An 18,827-nucleotide genomic window follows, 5' to 3' on the forward strand; every position below is an offset into this window, starting at 1 on the left:
TGAGGGGAAAACTACCAATGAAGTCTACAAAGAGGTCCTTCAGTAGAAAAAAAAGGCTGTGTGTATTTTTCTCTTTATTTATTGCACTACAATCTTTTCCTTTTAAAATCTCTTCAATAAATGTTACATTTTGAAATTCACTTCATCAGTTTTTGACATCAACACACTTCGTTTTATTCAAACACCTTTGTGAAGCTCAGGTACTATGCTATTATACTACAAAAACAACAAAAAACCCCCCACAAACCAAAACAGTTAGATACCCATAAGTATTATAAGATTTAAAGTAGTTAAATACTGTAGTGAAGTATGGGTATCAAGCTAGTTCCCAATAAAAAAGGCTCCAATTTCAATTGCACTTTAATCTTTAAAATCTTCTGTATAAATAAATGTATTTGTTTCCAAAAAGTTTTTGCTAACTTAGAAGACCACTGCAGATGATAAAGCGATCCTTCATTTTGAGTACATTTCCAACATACATTCAATATACTCATATACATTCTAGCCAGTTTCTCGGGAGTCATACCATAGATACATCATCATATAAAAATTCTCAAGACTAGAAAATGTAAATTTCAACCCTTTTAACCACATATTTCCCCTTTGTTCCATTAATATAGCATACCCAAAGTTTTTAGCTTATTTAATCATACATTCTTTGATTTGCTCTTCTTTTCTCTCAAGTTTCAACACAAGTTAATACATTTTTGCAATAACACACTCATCATTTGTACATAATTCTGTCTCAAATTCAGTCTTAAATTTATTACAGTCATATTGTCTCTTAGCTGCTTTAAATTTTCCACCATTTGCATCTAAGTAAACAATTGGCAAGCATATCCCTCTGTCAAAAAATCCTCTCTTGATTTTATTTTAATATGTGTCTGTGAAAATACTAGCATTTTCTTGATAAATTAACCAACTTGAAGAGCTCACCATTTCCCTTCTAAGATATACTTCTTGTGGTGATAGCCACATAGGTATTTTTGGACAGAAAATATAATTTCAGATCAGACAAGCTCAATCTTCTTTCCTTATGATCTTAAACACCTTGAATTTAACCTTTGGTTTTTTTCTCTTGCCATATGAATATAGATATATCTTCCTGCCATTATTTAAATGGTATCTCTGTGTCAAAACCAGAATCATCTGGAATAGAAATGACATCTTAGGTAAAACATTCATTTTAATCATAGCTATTCTTCCCAAAAGTGACAGCTGAATCTTCTCCCATCTTGTTAAATCTCTTTTAATTTCATTCCCAGTCTTAATATAATTATTTTGATACAACATGGAATTCATATTTGTCAAAACAATACCCAAATATTTTTCTCATTTTTTCCCTCAATTTTACAACCTGTTTTGTTTTCCAATATCAACTGATCTTGGATTGTCATATTTTTGTTAACGTTTTAGTCTTCTGTTTGTTAACCTTAAAGCCTGCTACCATGCCCAATTCTTTCAGTTTAACCATCAGCCTTTCAATTCCCTTAATAGAGGTCTTCAAAATCAATACGAAATCATTTGCAAAAGCCTTCTCTGCATCTAAAAAAAAAATCAGTGTAGCTTGTTCATTATAATTTGTAAGGGCTGTAACAATTCATCCTCAGAGCACTTATAATAGGAGCCTGGGAATCCATCAGGTTGCAGAACCTTCCCAGGAGGGCAGCTCAGTTCTGAGCCCCGAGGCAGCAGCATCGCTCGTGTATTGACATAAATGGGCAGTGCTCCACGGCTCCCTGTGAACTTTTGCAGGAAAGTCCCACTGGCACCTGAGCATGGCAAGGCAAGGCATGACCACTGCCAGGAACATCCGCCTGCCATTCCCCTGCCAACCCCACTCACACCAGCCAATGGCCACACCGCTCCCCTGACAGGCAGGCGAGGGGCAAGCAGTGGGGCAGCCACTGAGGAGGCCTTGATCCCTGCTGTGAACGGAGGGGGACAGAGGTAATAGTGAAGGTCTGGATCTAACACTCACCCTCTAGCCCAACCAGCCCCCATTTCTGATGAGGGCCAGGCTAGTGGCTGCAGCCCAGTGAGCCTGCAAATCCTGCCACTGCTGCAAGAAACAGGTTCCTCTTCCCTGAAAAGTGGGACCAGAAAGCCTGCAGCACTTGGGAGCAGCCCCCAGGATCCGGAGAGGCGGGGGGGCAGGTTCTACAATGAGCGAAAGGATCTATGAATGCCCACTGGAAACCACGCAAGAGGCCAGAAGGGAGTGCAAAGTGCTCACAGACTTGCAGCAGTGCCATTTGAATAATCATTGTATCAAAATGATGTGAGAACACGGGTTGAACCTTGAGAGCCACGGCCCAGTCCGGGGGTGATGCCCCCCCATGGACTGACAGTCCACAGGAGCAGAGAAACTGCTCCAGAGGGTGCCATTTATCCCCTCCCCATGCCAGATTTCCCAAACCCATCCCTGCTTCCACAAACAGTGAAATGGAGGATGGTCCATCCTCCCGGCGGAGGAGCCCTGGAGATCCTAAGATGTCATTCCACCTCCCCCACCTCCCAGCAGTAATTTCCACCTTCCCCTCTGCCTGGCTTATCAGATGCCAGCAGCTCAGTCTGTCAGAGAATGAACGTCCTCAGTGGAGCCTCCCACATGCCCTGCCAGACATTCATGGGCCACACTTCAATTCCCACCCCACTGCCTGAACTTACATTGAGGGGAGGGAAGGGGAGAAGGAAGCTGGACAGGATGCCACTTGACACCTGCTCCTCCTGGCAGCAGAGCCCACCCCATTGATCTCATCCCTGAGACAGGAAAAATTTGTGGGGATGTGTGAGAAGATGTCCCAATGGGGAGTTGGGAGCAGTGGCAACTACTGTCAATATCAGGGGAGCGAAAACAGTGGTCCTAGAAGGAGAGTAGATACAAAAACAAGAACGAAAAGGACTCCTTCAACAAAAATATATAATCCAAAGTATAAATGTATTTCAAAAATATACCAAGAGCTAAATGCTATCCAGTTATACAAATCAATACAATAAACACACAAATGTACACAATGAAATAGAAGGCATACAAAAAAAGTCTACAAACAGACACAAAACAGGAAATAATCAAACATTCATATCCACTGGGTCACCAGTCAAAAGTTAGAGTTCAGACATTCCTAATAGGCAAAGAGGCTGCAGAAAACCAAATCAAACTCAAACCAGTCTCAGCAGAAAATGCAGTGCCTCCGGCGGATGCTTTCATTCTTGTAACTTGCCAGACACCTCTGATTTAGTTGAATGAACAGTCACACTCATTGTTTAGCCCCTGAGGAAGCTGTACAAGTGAAACTACAATTGCTAGCATGTTGTTGGGCTTGCTACCTTGGAGTGGATGTTTCCCTTCGTATGGCATATATTAGAGGCTCCACCTGAAGCTGAAGTATCTACTGACTGCACTGTAGGCGAGTTCAGGTGAGGGGGCAGCTGGCACAAATCAGCGAGCCAGGTTAGCTGCTGCCCCATCTTCTTGCCTGTCATTGTTCCCTCGTTCCCTCGTTGCTTACCGAGCTGGAACTTCAGGGTCAGATAACCTGCAAGGAGACCTGGGTGGTTATTGTTAGATACCCAGACATTCTGGAGTTTGTCCTTCTTCCCTTGAGCGAGTGCAAAGCTCCCAGTTTTCCTACTAAGTCCCTCCATTGCGCTCGGGGCCCACCACCATGAGTACCCATTCTCCTGTCTTGCGCACAAAGTCCCTGTGGCAGGAGGCTGATGGGCAGAGTCTCTGGCTGTGTGCTCACCTACCTGAGGTCATGAGCAGCGCAGCCGAAGATTTTGTAGGGTGCATGAGCAGGTGATTGGGTGCAGGGAGAGGGGCTCACCCACCCCGAAGCACATGCGGATTGGCCCCTGTGGTAGTTCCCATCCTATGCTCCTTTGGGCCACAGGGACGGGGCTGGGCACTGGGAGAGGGGCTCAAGTTTTCCCGTTCAGTGAGCACCTATGGGCTATGCCCACTTTTTTCATGGCGTAATGTTCTGCTGCTGCAGGGGGCATTCCTAGACCTGGAGTGGCTTTGAAAGCAGACTAACTCGGGGGCTGCCCCCCACCCCCTCTAGTGCTGGCGTGGGACCTTGCGCCACACTTACACCTCCGGCCAGCCACCAAGCGTGCCCGCCAGCAGTGACTCATCTGCAGTAGTGCACCTCGAGCAGGGGGAGGGGGAGTTATGTCCACACAAGTTCCATTTATGCCTGTGCAAGCCTCTCCCTGTGCACTTTACACCCTGCTGCTTAGGACTGCACTAATTTTTTTTTATAGCATCCACGACTTCCCTTACTGATATAGGTCCATTCATAATTTGTCTTTGGTGTTCTGTAATCCTAGGTAGGCTATGTTTTCTAATATATTCATCTATTTTCCCCTTTGTTATATCACAGCTCTTATACAAATAAGAATGATATACAAATAATTATGAAAAGCTTTCTGTATATCTTGGTTATCCATTAAGACTACATCCCCCTCACATATTTTCAATATCATTTTCTTTTCTCTCTCCTTTCTCAGTTTATATGCCAATCATTTACCTGGTTTATTTACTAGTTCAAATTATCCTTGTTTGGCATAAATCAATTTTATTACCATTTCTCTTAAGGTTAACATTGTTGCTGTAAAATCTTAATTTGTTGTAAAATATTTATATTTCCTGGAGATTCTTTAATTCTTCTTCTTTGTTTTTTATCTCATCCAAAATATTATGTTTTATTTCCTTTTTCTTTTTCTTCAGTTGAACATTAAAGGTAAAGGTAGTCCCTGTGTAAGCACCGAGTCATTATTGACTCATAAGGGGACGTCGCATTATGTTGTGTTAAATAACCGTTAATAAGGGGCTTTAGTTTCATCTCAAACCACTCTCATGTCTGTTCCTTTATTCATATTAATTTCAAAAAATTCTTTTAATTTGGTTTTAGAATCTTTAACAATTTCTTCATTTTGTAATAAGACTTCATTTAATTTCCATCTATAACTACCCACTTTTTCTTGTAAATCACAGTCATAGTTATGATCTGAAAAAGTCTTAGGTAAAATATCTACTTTAGAAATATTAGTAGCTAAATCTCTCAATGTAAAAATCATGTCTATTCTTGAGTGGGATCAAAGCCTTTCTGAAAGTAGGTGAAATCTCTGGCATCTCCAATTTTTTTGCCTCTACAGATCAACCAATCCCAAATTGTCTATCAAATCAAAGAAAGTCTTTGGAAACTTGCCCTGGAGTAATTTAATATGTTGCTCCAAACTCCTGTTAATTTGGAGGACTATCATTCCATTCCAATCTCCCATCAAACACCAACTTTCATAAGACAAATATCTCAGAACATCTAAAAGCATTTTATAAAATTCAGATTTATCCTCATTTGGCACATAGATTCCCAAAACCAGCATTTTAATTTCCAAAGGTTTATTATGGTTACAAGACCAACCAAGTAAAGTACAGATAAAAAGAGCAGTTTTTAAATACTTAAAATGGGTAAATACATAAAAGATAAAATCACACACACGCACACACACAAACATATAACAGTAAAACTCACTCACTTTGTTAATTCACTTTGCATTTTAGTTTCATAAAAATCAACTTCCACTTCAACAAATCTTCCATGTTCATCAGTCAATACCAAATTAGGCTTTAAATGTGGTTTGATATACAGAATTACTCCATTATTCTTTTTATTATCCACTGAAACAAATTTCCTGTTACAGATGGACAGCAGAGAGCAGCCCAGCTATAATTACAACTTTCAGCTCTAGTTATTTCCCTTCCAAAAATGCTCTCATTATTACCATGCCGGCCTGTCTCAGTCTCTTATCTGTTATTATGGAAGAGTTCAGATAAACAGCCCCAATGTTCTCACTGGAATGCAAGTTTCCCCCCCCCTGCAGACATTAGAGTTTGATTTTCTTTAAAAAATGTGGCCTGGTGATTTTTATTTGAAAATGTCAATGACCTTATGAATTGTGCTACCAAAGGCTGCCCTTAATTTACATAGGGAACAATTTTGGGTTTTGCCAACTATTTGCTGTTGATAACTACATATATCTATACTGATAACCACACAGGACAGGCAATATTGTGAAGGAAAACATTTGACTTCTCAAAGCATTGTATTGTTGCAACAGTCTTCAACCTGCAGTCCTTTAAGTGGAGGCAGACTCAGGGTCAAACTACAAGTGACGCCTGACACAGGTTGGACACTTGTCAGCTTCCCTCAAGTTTTGATGGGAAATGTAGGCAACCTGGTCTTGCAGTTGTAATGGAGAACCAAGCTGTAAAACTAGGATGCCTACATTTCCCATCAAAATTTGAGGTAAGCTGACAAGTGTCCAACCTGTGTAAGGCGTCACTTGTAGTTTGGCCCTCAGAGCCTTGCTACAAGTGACATTTTACACGTGAAGGATAAAGCATCATTTTCGCAAGTCTTTCTGGGAATTGAAGTTCCTCTCCCCCACTGCTTTTCCTTCTGTTCCTTCCCCTCGCTGCCTGAAGAGACAGAGAGAGCCTAGGGCAACATCAGCTTTTGCAAATCGTTTTGCTTGGGGAGGGAGGGAATGCTCCAGAGAAAGCTGAGAAAGTTGCAGCTGCCTGCCCCAAAGATCATTGAGAGCAGGCTTGTGACTGGAGAAACGATTTGCAAAAGTTGCTGTTGCCGCAGGCTTTCTCTGTCTCTTCAGGCAGCGAGGGGAAGGAACAAAAGGAAAAGGGGTGGGGGAGAGGAACTTCAGTTCCCAGAAAGACTTGCGAAAATGATCCTTTATCCTTCACGTGTAAAATGTCACTTGTAGCAAGGCTCTCAGTTCTCTTCTTAAACATAATCTGAAGGTACTGATTTGGTTGTCACCTCTGCAGATCTTTCCCAGGGTCCCCACTGGCAACTTTTCATTTTGTGGGCTGCATTCATTGGGATTGTCAGCTTGGTGGTAGCTGTGAAAGTTTTGGGTGAGTATCAGAGGAGTGTGTATTTATAAGCCTGATGTTTAACCCTGATGTTTAAAATTGCAGGCAGTTAAAAAGAAACATAAGTGAACCAGTCTTACAGAACGAGAAAGGGGTTGGCTTCTCTAGCTGAAGGAGGAGTCTTTTACTTTTCAGTATGAGAAGAAGCCATTTTGCCTTGAGTTCTACACTGATAGTTAATGCCTAAAGTATTCTGTCTCAGAGCCATCCTTGACTGTGTTCTCCACACCATATGACAGTCTCAGCTATATTACTCAAGGGCACTGTCAAGTATTCTATTGAGCCTGTCTCTCATTTTTTAAAAAATGGCCTTGTCATAGCTGGCAAGAAAATGTAAGTAGTTTTACTAGAGTTACCAATTCTGGGTTAGGAAATTCTTGGAGATTTGGAGGTAGAGCATGAGGAGGGGGTTTATGGAAGGGAGGGACCTCAACATGATATAATTCCAGAGTCCACCCTCCAAAGCTGCCGTTTATTTTCTCCAGAGGAAATAATCTATTTAGTCTGGAGATCTGATGTAATTCCAGAAGGTCTCCAGAGTTCAACTGAAGGTTGGCAACTTTATGTTTTACTATTATGAAAAGTAGCAGGCTTTTTATTCCTCTGATAAAAGTAGTTGTTTTATGGAAGTTTTGCAGCTGGAAGTTGAGAGGGGAAAAATCATGGCTGCTGGCACATGCCCTGTGAAATGCAATTCCTCATCAGACGATTTCATGTCTTTTCTACGAAGTAGATTTTGCAACCAGGGCGAATCCACATGGACAGGTAAAGTTCATAAATTTTATTTTTATTCTGCTGACCCTTAGAATCAGGTACTGACAAGGAAAACGGTGCAAATTGTTGCATATAAGGCTTTGCTTTTCCCTGTGTGCTGCATTATTGTTTGATTTCCTGATAATGGTTTCCTCAGTGAAGGTGTGTTTACACCAGTGGTGCAAAGTGGCTTATTCCAGCAGTGACTTTAGAAGAAAAGTGCTTAATTTTTGCCAACTTTCTCTTAGATACCAGTATTTACGTTGTGTTTGTCCTTTGCCAATCATCTAGAAGGCTCCAATTTGTCTTTCTTTTTGTTAGTTCATACCATCCGTGTATATAATAACAAAAGACATCCATGTGTTTACCTGTGGTTGGCATGTCTATAATGATAAATAGATCCAGCCATTTGTCCATCTACCAGTCTGTCTCTCTGTAGCAGGCGTAACTGCTCAGAAAAGAAAACTAGGTGCCCCAGAATTGGCCAGTGGCTTCAGAATGATTGTGGGTGTTGAAGTGCCACAAAACAAAGGGTGTTTAACAAGTTTCCTGACCTATCAGAAACTGTATGGTGCAGTGGTTAGTGTTTCTGACTAGGATCAAGAATCCCCAGGTAATCTGTGTACCTAATTACAATATGATTGATTTACAGTTTATGTCACAGTTAGAAATTCCAGTATGCACATCACCTTTTTAGTGCAGTCAGCTTATGTTACATTTGCACTTGTTTGATCCTACAAAATAAGCCATTGTCTGAATATGTTAATTTTCAAGAATTCCTTTCTGCCTGAATGTATCTGGCAAACACACAATGCTAGTCTGTACCGTTGCCTTCGGTACTCAATGTAACTAAAAAGAGCTTCTCAAAGTTACTAAGCAATTGTGAATTGCTTATAGCAATTACATAAGAAATCACTGCTTGTATTAGGTCCATCAGCATACTATCCTACTATATAATTCCCTTAGCGTCTTTCCGATGATGCACGTTGATCCTGGTGCACCTGCACGGGGCGCACCAGGATAAAAGTGCGCCATGGAACACTGCCTCTGGAGGGCGCCGCTGGCAGTGGATGGCCTGGCGACTCTGCCCAGCTCTGTGCAGCCGGGCTACGTAGCCCACCTGGAGGAGGGCGGCGCAGGAAAACCAATGCACCTGAAAGCCCCGGTGGAGCCCGGGCAATGGGGCGAAGCATCCGAGGCTCTCTCAGCCCCACAGGAGCCGTGCTGCGCGGCTCTTGGTGGGGCCAGGGCGACGTGGCGGAGGCGAAGCACCCGGTGCCCTCTCAGTCCCACTGGAGGCACACCACGCTGCTCTCAGTGGGGCCAGGGCAACGCAGTGGAGGTGAAGCCCTCAGCCCCACCGGAGTTGCGCGGCTCTCAGTGGAGCTGGAGCGACAGGGCAGAGGCAAAGCGTCTGGCACCCTCTCAGCCCCACCGGAGCCATGCCACTCTCGGTTGGGCCGGGGCGATGCGCCCAGTGCCCTCTCAGCCACACTGGAGCCGCGCCACTCTCAGCAGGGATGGGGCGACGGGGCGGACGCAAAGCACCCTTTGCCCTCTCAGCCCCACCGGAGCTGCGCCGTGCTGCTCTCGGTGGAGCTGGGATGCATTGTGCCCTCCAGGGGGGTTCACAGGGCTACAGGTGTGTCGATCCCCTGCATCTCAGCCCTCCCCAGACCACCCCTTGCCCCTCCACCTGCCAATCCTCCCCAGACCCCTCCTGCCTCTCAGGGTTGTAAGGATAAAATTGAGGAAATGACAACAACAACAACATTAGATTTATATATCGCCCTTCAGGACAACTCAGAGCCCACTCAGAGCGGTTTACAAAGTATGCCTTTATTATCCCCACAACAAAGCACCCTGTGAGGTGGGTGGGGCTGAGAGAGCTCCAGAGAACTGTGACTCGCCCAAGGTCACCCAGCTGGCTTCAAGTGGAAGAGTGGGGAATCAAACTCAGTTCTCCAGATTAGAGTCCTGTGCTCTTAACCACTACATCAGACTGGTGAAGGAGAATGATGTAAGTAGTTTGGGGTTCCAATTGAGCAGAAAGGCTGGATATAACATTTATAAATATATTTTTGAGTATTGTTCACCAAGAAAGGATGATTGCTCTTGCTTCATCAAGTATTGCACAGCTGTTTTGTCAGGAGGCAGAACAGCTTATTCTGAATTCAAACATATAATTTAAATACTGTGAGCAAGCTACAACACAGGCAGGCCCCTAGTTTGCCTAATAAACATCTAGTTACTTTACACTTGTATGCAGGGCTCATTTCGAGGGGGAACGCACAGGAATGCAGTTCTGGCAGTTCCCCAAAGAGGTCACATGTCAGGTGGCCCCGTCCACCTGACTTTCGGCAATTTTGGGCCTGTTTCAGCTTGGATTGGGGCTGAAATGGCCCGGATCAGGCCTCTAACAGGTGGTTGATCACTCTCCCACTCAGTAGTGGCCTGATCCTGACCATTTTGGATCCCTTTTTGGCCATTTTCAGCCTCCTTTTGCCATTTTGGGCCCAGTTTCAGCCCTGAATGGCCAGGATTGGGTCCAAAACAGCCAGGACAGATGATGTCAGGGGGTGTGACATATGCAAATCAGTTATGCTAATGACACACTCCCAGTGATGAAAAGGGGTGTGACATATGCTAATGAGTTATGCTAATTAGTTCCTCCAGCTCTTTTTCTGCTAAATGACCCCTGGTTGTATGTATCTTCAGAATCCATAAGACAGGTCTAGTAAGCAGACCTGGCTATCAAGTTTATACAAAACAGGATTGGAAGTTTGAAATTATGCTGGCAAAACCCATTTGCTTAGCTATCAGATATACCATGATTTGAGTGCTCTCCTTGTCTTGCCTTGAGTGATTTATTATCATTTGGCATTGGATTCCATGTGAGCAATAATGACTTGAAAAAGAAACAAACAATAACTGGTTACAGGGCTGCTCTAACTTACACTTGGATACTTACTGACGAGGACTTAGATACTTACCAGTAAAATAAAAAAGAATCTAGTAGCACCTTTAAGACTAACCAACTTTACTGTAGCATAAGCTTTCGAGAATCACAATTCTTTTTGTCAGATGAGAACTGACAGTTCTCTTTATCTTATCTGACGAAGAGAACTGTGGTTCTCGAAAGCCTATGCTACAGTAAAGTTGGTTAGTCTTAAAAGTGCTACTGGACTCTTCGATTTTGCTACTACAGACTAACATGGCTAACTCCTCTGGATACTTACCAGTCTTACCTTATTGGAGTAGACTGTTCATGGAAGAATTTAATTACTCTCCATCAGTTGGATATGAAAAGATCTTGGATTGTCTTTATTATAGTGATTGTATTTATTGAAATGTTTGATATCTATTTATGGTATTTACAGTTATTTATTTAGATAGAGTAGGTTGAAAAGACTTGTATGTAAGCACTATTTACACTTTTGCACACTTGCACTTTAAGAGAATATATAAAAATCCAAAAATGTTGTAAATGGCTTTAGGAGATTTTTTCTTTCAACCTCTGGGGGCATTTTGGTTTGTGGTTTGCAACAACAGTGATTGGCAGGAGACCTCCCACCATACTGGGAGGCATGGCCACCCTACAACTAGACATGGGCACGAACAGCAATATGAACTTAAAAAAAGCCACAAACAGCCCAATCTTCTGTTTGAGAACAAGCTGTTGGTGAGGCCCCATTCTTAACAAACAGGTGGTCATTGCAAGCCTTGTGTTTGTTGCCGTTCGTCAAGCCAGACAGTCTGGCACCTGCAATCAATTTCCTTGGCAACAGTAGGCAGGGATTGTCTGAACTCTGTCTGAACTCCTGCTGTTGCCCTGGAAACTCCAATCCAAGCCCAATTTAGCTTGATAGGCAGGTCTTCCTTCCAAATCCAAATTTGTTACAAGAGAGCAAAGACCATGGGGGAGGGGGGAGGCTCCCAGCTCTAGCTAGTCTTTGCAGACAGTGGAGAGGGAGAGACAGCTGCTGTTGGCATTTTGATAGAGAGACAGGGAGAGTTCATTGGAGCTTGAATTTTCTTTGTGTGTGGTGAGATATGGATCTACCCCTTCAGGTTCCAGGGCTGCTGCCAGGCTCTGGGACCAAGCTATTACTTACTATTGGTATCTTTCCTGCTGCCTGCTCAGGTAGGGTTTCTGGGAGTGGCATGGTAGGGATCTACACCTTCAAGTTCCAGGGCTGCTGCCAGGCTCTGGGGCCAAGCTATTTTTTATTATTGGTACCTTTCCTGCTGCCTGCTCAGGTAGGGTTCTGGGAATGGTGCAGTAAGGATCTACCCACCCTCAAGTTCCAGGGCTGCTGCCAGGCTCTGGGGCAAAGCTGGGGCCAAGCTGAGGCTCTGGGGCCAAGCTATTATTTATTATTGGTACCTTTCCTGATGCCTGCTCAGGTCAGGTTTCTGGGAGTGGTGCAGTAGGGATCTTGACCAAACTTGGATGATGGCTGGAGAAGAGCCTGCTGGCCCCTATGAACAGCTAACCATGAACATGTTTGTGAACAGGGCCACGTTCATGGTTGTTCGTGAGTCCCTGTTTGTGGATGGCAATGAACAACAAACATCATGTTCAGGTTTTTTCTGTTTGTGTCCATCTCTATCTACAACAGGGTATGTATCCCTCATTAGAAGTGCAAGCTTACTCAGCAACATTAACAACAAATCTGTCATTCCTTCCCCAGTGAATTCCAGTTGCCAGATCTGCCCTCAAAACTGGCGCCTCCACCCGGACAAATGCTACTGGCTATCAGTGGATTTAAAATCCTGGAATGACAGCCATAGGGACTGCTCAAAGAAGGGGGCTCAGCTGACTGTGATCCAAGACAAGGAAGATATGGTAACAGAAATAGTCCTGCATTTTCTTGGCCTATAGAGTATATATTGAGGTCAAAAGCTGTACACCCAAAGCATCCTTGCTAAATGCAAAGGCTTTTTGGAAACTATTTTATTTATTAAAGTGTCATATGAATGACTTTGCTGGGATACTGCAGAGCCTATATGTGTCCCTAGGTAATGTGAGTTTTTCTCAAAGCGGCTGTCTGGATGGAAAGCAGGCTGAGAATAGGCAGTCCACACACCCACTGCCAAGTGTTTCAATGAACCAAGATCAACAGAATGAAGTGGCTGCTTTCTGCAGAGTTTGCCAAAAAGAAAAAACAATCATGAAAGCTTCCAAAGTTATCTAGATCCAGAGCATTGCCACCTGCTCCACGCCTGCTCCAGGTTGGGTGAAGAGGGGGCGGGCATTGCCTCATGCTCCACTCCTGATCCAGCCTGGGTGAAGGGGATGGGCACTGTCACCTGTTCCACTCCTCATCTTTGCTGGGTAAAGTTGAGTGCAGGCATTACATCAGGCTCTGTGCCTGATCCCAGCCAGGTGAAGGGGACGGGCATTGTCACCTGTTCTGATCCCTTCTGGGTAAAGTTGAGTGCGGGCATTATCTCAGGCTCTGTGCCTGATCCAGGCTGGGTGAAAGGGTGCGGGCTGTCATGAGTCAGCCAGGGCTGACTGATAGCGAGGACTCTTCAGGGGAAGAGGAGCTCCATGCAGTCAGTCCTGAAGTGCCAGAAGCTAAGGACTCCTCGGAAGGAAGGGAGCTAACAGAAGCTGACCAGCAGGGAATGCCTGCTGATCAGCCAGCACCACCAACAGCTGAGGCAGGACCAATGACCTCTAGCTCTGCTGCAGCAGGTGAAACCCAGTTAGCTGATCCCAGCCCTCCAGGTTCACCTCCTCCCTTTGAGTGCCATAGATGGAAGCTGAGAACTGAACTGCAGACAAGGAAGCAAAGTGCACGCCTCCTGACCAGATGCCTGCTGCTTGTTGAAAGTGATGAGGAGTGAGCACAGGATAGCTCCCAAGCAGCTGGCTGCAAACCCAGCCTATCTATAAAACCCTGCCACAGACAACCAGGAAGCATGGAAGCAACACACCAGCATTCTGCTCTGGCTGCAACCATTCCACTGAGCTGTGCCGTGCCATGTGACCTCCAGACCGTGCCTTGACTTAGCTTTTGGATTCTGGACTTTGGACTTGGAACTCCCACCTGTCTTTGGACTCATGCTCTGACTTCGGACTGGACTCTGACTATCCTGCCTGCGCTGGCCCAGCCCACAACAGTTTGCTTCCACTGCCTCAAACTTTTACGGCATGGATGCAGCTGCAGCCACCCCCGAGAGCCTCATGGCTCTGCAAGCTCAGGTGCTGCAACAACTCGCTGGAGTCCTGGCCACTCTCCATCAGCAGGAGGCTGCTCTCCATGCTGCACCTGCCGTACTTCCACCTGATAGGTGTCCAGTTAGCCCCCCAGATAAGTTTGCAGGGAATTGGAAGAGCTCCCTGCTTTCCTTGCCCAATGCAAGCTCTACATGGAACTTTGGGCCCGGGACTTCCCCACTAATAAGATGAAGGTTGGTTTTGTTCTCAACCTCTTAAAGGGACAGACAGCTAAATGGGCCACACCTATGCTACTCTCCCGCTCTCCCCTGCTGGAGAACTTTCCAGATTTCAAGTTTCACATTACTGCTGCCTTTGCTGACCCCCTGAAGTCCAAAAAGGCCAACCGGAGAATATGTGCCTTGAAACAGGGGGAGGGTACCGTAGCACACTATACCATTGCCTTCCAGCAATTGGCCCAGGACCTAGACTGGAATGAGGCTGCCCTGGTCGATTAGTATGTAGAAGGGTTGTCGGACGACATACTGAATTAGCTGGCCCGGGTAGAATGCCCCTGAGACCTACCAGCACTAATTCTATTGTGCCAATGTATTGACGGGCGACTGGAGGCCCATCAGAAGGCCTGTGCGTCACGTTGCCACTCTCGGCCTGGGGTACCACCGGGGAAGGAGGACCAGTCAAAGCAGTTGAACACAGGATGCTCCCGCCTGCTGTCTGAAGAAAAGGAGCGGTGCCGTGTACTGTGGTGAAGCAGGACATTATGCCACTGGATGGGAGATAGGATTGCAATCTTTGGAACCCCACAAGATAATTCCCATTTTGGAGATGTCTTATCTCCGATGGCAACCCATTAAGTCCGTTCCATGAGGAAAAATTTAAACCAGTCCAAGGCACATCTTTTGACGCCCATTTCTGTCTCTAAACGCCTCAACAGGATGGCATGGTCGACTGTGTCAAAGGCTGCAGATCGATCCGGGAGGAGCAATAATGAGGCATGACCTTTGTCTGTATTCAGACAGAGATCATCCATTATAGCTACTAGTGCTGTCTCTGTCCCATGACCTGGTCTGAATCCAGACTGAAAAGGGTCCCAAGATGGGCAAGGATCCAGTGCACAAGTAGTGGCTTTCATAGATGTCAGGATCCTGTTAAGATCTGTCATTGTAACTGATTCAAGGTAGTCCATATGTGACCCAAATGGTATATTAAGCATTTCTTCCATCTCTTTGGCATCACAGCTTGCATCCAGATCAGAGTGTATTTATGCTGTTCTCCATAGGTTTATCCAAAGCACACGATAAATCAAATCATACACTTCCTTCCCTCCATAATTCCTTGAAGCTTCCTTGAGTATGGATGTCAGGTGTTCTGGAAAACATAAGCTGGATCCAGTGCAAGGACCCTGTGAAATCCATGCAAGGATCCCGAATCATTCAAGCATTCCTCTCCCCACACCAGCCATTTCTGATCTGAGACAAGTTTATTCCTGGAGCTGCAGTGCCCACATGGAGTAATAACCAAGCTGCAGTGGGGAGGAGAGCAGTCAGCCCTTACTCATCTGTCAGTGGTGCTCCTTTCATGCAAGAGGCAGGAGGGAGCCTCCCATCCCACTTGCTTATTGGTTCACATAAATTCTGCATCCCCAGGAATAAACTATATGCCTAGATTGTAAAAGCTAGCAGGGGTGGGCGGGGAAGAGCCAGGAAGATTGGTGACCATCAATACCTTCCACTTGCAGATCACAGGATTTATCTCTACATTTCACAATGTTCCTGGTTGAAAATATTTTAATGCAGCTTTTCTTCTATTAAAATGAAGTCTTGAGTGGGGGAAGTGGGATGAGATACTTTCCTATTTTTTGTAAAAGAGTTCAGTTTTCCTATCCTTTCATGCCAAGAGTTTGCTGATCACTAGTTATTTAAAGAAATATAGTGACTATGCCTTCTAGCTGTGTCAAATATGTGCTCTGTTTATAATACAGGAGTTCTTAAAGTGGATTACAGAGAATGGACAGAGTTACTGGATTGGACTCTCCCTCTCTTCATCAGAGAAGAAATGGGTGTGGGTTACAGGTCATCCCCTTGACCAGAATCTGTGAGTTGCTCCTTTCTCAAGGTGCCTTTCTGTATAGGAAAGCATGAGCTTTGTTAGGGCTGGAATGATCTGGGTGTACAAAGGAAGAACCATGTGGAAAGGTGGAGTATAAATGTTTTAATAAATAAAAATGAAAGAAAATTCACATTAAGATAGTTTCATGTACATATCCATGTTTGTCTGCAGTAGAACAGCAGAATTTGAGTCTTGTGCACCTTAGAGACCAACAAGATTTTCAGGCTATAAGCTTTCGAGAATTAAATCTCCCTTCAGATAAGCTATTGGTATATGAAGAAGGGAGCTTTGACTCTCAGCTCATACCCTGAAAATCTTTTTGGTCTCTAAGGTGCCCCCAGACTCCAATCCTGCAATTCTCATTAAGATGCTCCTTTCCTCATCAAGGAGGGAGAGAGCAAGTACAGAGGCTTAAAATGGGCTGGTTAAAAAAAAGAAAGATGTACTATGAAACTGGGAGGAAAGACAAAGCTGCAGGAGATAGAGGAACAGCTTCTTATTCAAGGACAAGGAAGAGTTACCGCAGCCTTGATTCCTGATGAGGAAGCATCTCTTCCTTTCTCTTGCAGGTTCCAAGAACCACCAAGCTCTGCTGGAGATGGATGCTGTGCAAGAATAAAAAACGGCAAAATCCAATCTGAGACCTGCACTGCTATACATCGTTGGGTTTGCCAGAAGGATCCCATTTTGTTATGATATTTTGATTGATATTATTTGTAATTTCATTATTTGCTGGGAACATAAACTCCCATGAGATAAATACATCTCTATTTTCACCCAAATACCTTGCTTTGAAATTTTGTTTATATTTTGTCATGTTGGACTGATGATGTCTTACTTACCTACCTTCCTACTTATCTACCTACCTACCTGCTTGTCCTGTCTTTGATAAAAAGTCTGGAAGTTGACCCAATATTCTTCCTACACAGGCAAAGCAGCAGGCAGAGCCCAGTCATATATATATATCTCCCCCCTCTCACCCCAAACCATCTTGCAGTGGTAGCGTAGTAAATTTTGAAGTGAAAGAGCTCTTCTTCTGCTGTACTTCAGTGGATTTGCCAGAAAGATCCCACTTTGTTATATTTTAATTGAGGTAAACCATAATTAAGGAGCAGCCGTCCCATTCCTCCCACCTTTGCTTCCTCCTCTCCCCCCCTCAGTATTTCTCTCTCTACCATCCCTTCTTTTCTCTTTATCACTCTTCCCCCAACAACTTCTGTCACTCCTCTTTCTCATCCCCCATGCCTTCTTTTACTTTTTCTGTCATCATCACTCCCTCTTTTCCTCCCCCATCCCTTACTTAAGACCTCACCAGCAGTGCAGCTGTTCCCCTCACATGGCTGTGGGGGAATTCAATAGTTCCCACATCAGAAGCAGCTCCTCTTCATTTGACATGATGGGTGTTGACTCCTCATCCCCCATCCACTATACTGTCACTGGCCCCTCCTCCCCTGCACACATGACTGCCTCAGAGGCTTCTGAGGAGAGGCAGTGATGGCAGGGGCTGGCAGTATCAATCGTGTGCAAGTGCAGTGAGGTTCCTTTTGGAGGGGATTAATCCATGTCTCCATGTTGTGTAAGTTTTTAGATTCTTCTGTAAACCTGCCCCCTCAAGTTTGCAGGAAAATCTCCCTTGTCTCCACCTCACCCCAAACCACAGGATCACTATAAAATATGTGCAGGTCTCATTTTGAGGGGGAATGCACAGGAACGCAGTTCCGGAAGTTCCCCCAAGAGGCACATGACAGGTGGCCCCGCTCACCTCTCAGCCATTTTGGGCCCGTTTTGGCCTAGATTGGGGCCAAAACAGCCCGGATCGGGCCTCTGACAGGTGGTTTTACACTCTCCTGCTTAGCAGCGGCCTGATCCTAACCATTTTGGGCCCCTTTTTGGCCATTTTCAGCCCCTTTTTTCCATTTTGGGCCCAATTTCGGCCCTGAATGGCCAAGATTGGGTCCAAAACAGCCAAGATAGGTGATGTCAGGGGGTGTGGCATACGCAAATCAGTTAGGCTAATGACACACTTCCGGTGATGTCAAGGGGCATGGCATATGCTAATGAGTTATGTGTTGTGCTAATGAGTCCCTCCAGCTTTTTTTCTACAAAATGACCCCTGGATATGTGGATGTTGTTATTTCATAGAAACAAAATAAAAACTAGTGAGCACAATGTATTGGTATTTTTTTTACAGAAATCCTTTCTTTGAAGTTCAGAAATCATTGTTGAGGGATTCTTTTTTGGCTACTGAAACGTTGATCTGAACCTGTGTTTGTAGGGAGGCTATGCGTAGTATAGTAGCTGACCAACCTGCTTTCTCCATAATCAAAGCAACAGACCCAGAAGATATTAGAAACACCTTATGTAAAATATGAGCTCATGTAGCCAGGACCTCAAGCATGCTGGACTGTATTTGTATGCATGTAGAGTATTCACATTTTTACAATACAACATAGAATTTACATGGCTATGAAGAATAAAGAGAATATGCGCATATTTTTTAAAAACAATGAGTGAAGCAGTGAATTTGAAAAAGGACTAAGGGAAAGTGGGGCAAAAAGGAAGAGACACCCTGAGTGCTGGAAAAGGAGCAGAACAGGAGGGTTGATTTACACTTCTTTATATTCACATGAATGTCCTACTGTGCATTAATTTTATATTAAAGATTAAAGCAATATAAAAAGTACAGCTTTTTGATTGTCATATTTATTATGTACTTCATTTCTACCCTGCCTCTGGGTAACTAAATTGGCTTACATTCTTCTCCTCTCCATTTATCCTCTCAACAACCCTGTGAGGTAGGTTTTGATAAAAGAG

At 44.4% G+C, this 18,827-nt stretch overlaps 1 protein-coding gene across 1 annotated transcript in view; it reads left to right on the forward strand.

The window, feature by feature from the left end:
- The window catches only part of LOC129327720 (killer cell lectin-like receptor subfamily B member 1B allele C), a 37,708-nt gene extending 19,114 nt beyond the window's left edge, over positions 1–18,594 (forward strand). The window contains exons 2-6 of the mRNA XM_054976475.1: positions 6,827–6,943; positions 7,592–7,726; positions 12,409–12,563; positions 15,886–15,998; positions 16,583–18,594. Of these exons, the coding sequence (XP_054832450.1) occupies positions 6,827–6,943; positions 7,592–7,726; positions 12,409–12,563; positions 15,886–15,998; positions 16,583–16,709 (647 nt within the window). The 3' untranslated portion in view covers positions 16,710–18,594. The remainder of the gene's footprint in view (positions 1–6,826; positions 6,944–7,591; positions 7,727–12,408; positions 12,564–15,885; positions 15,999–16,582) is intronic.
- Positions 18,595–18,827: the final 233 nt, after the last annotated feature.

Source organism: Eublepharis macularius, chromosome 4 (genome assembly GCF_028583425.1).
Source record: "Eublepharis macularius isolate TG4126 chromosome 4, MPM_Emac_v1.0, whole genome shotgun sequence".
Classification (NCBI taxonomy): Eukaryota; Metazoa; Chordata; class Lepidosauria; order Squamata; family Eublepharidae; genus Eublepharis; species Eublepharis macularius.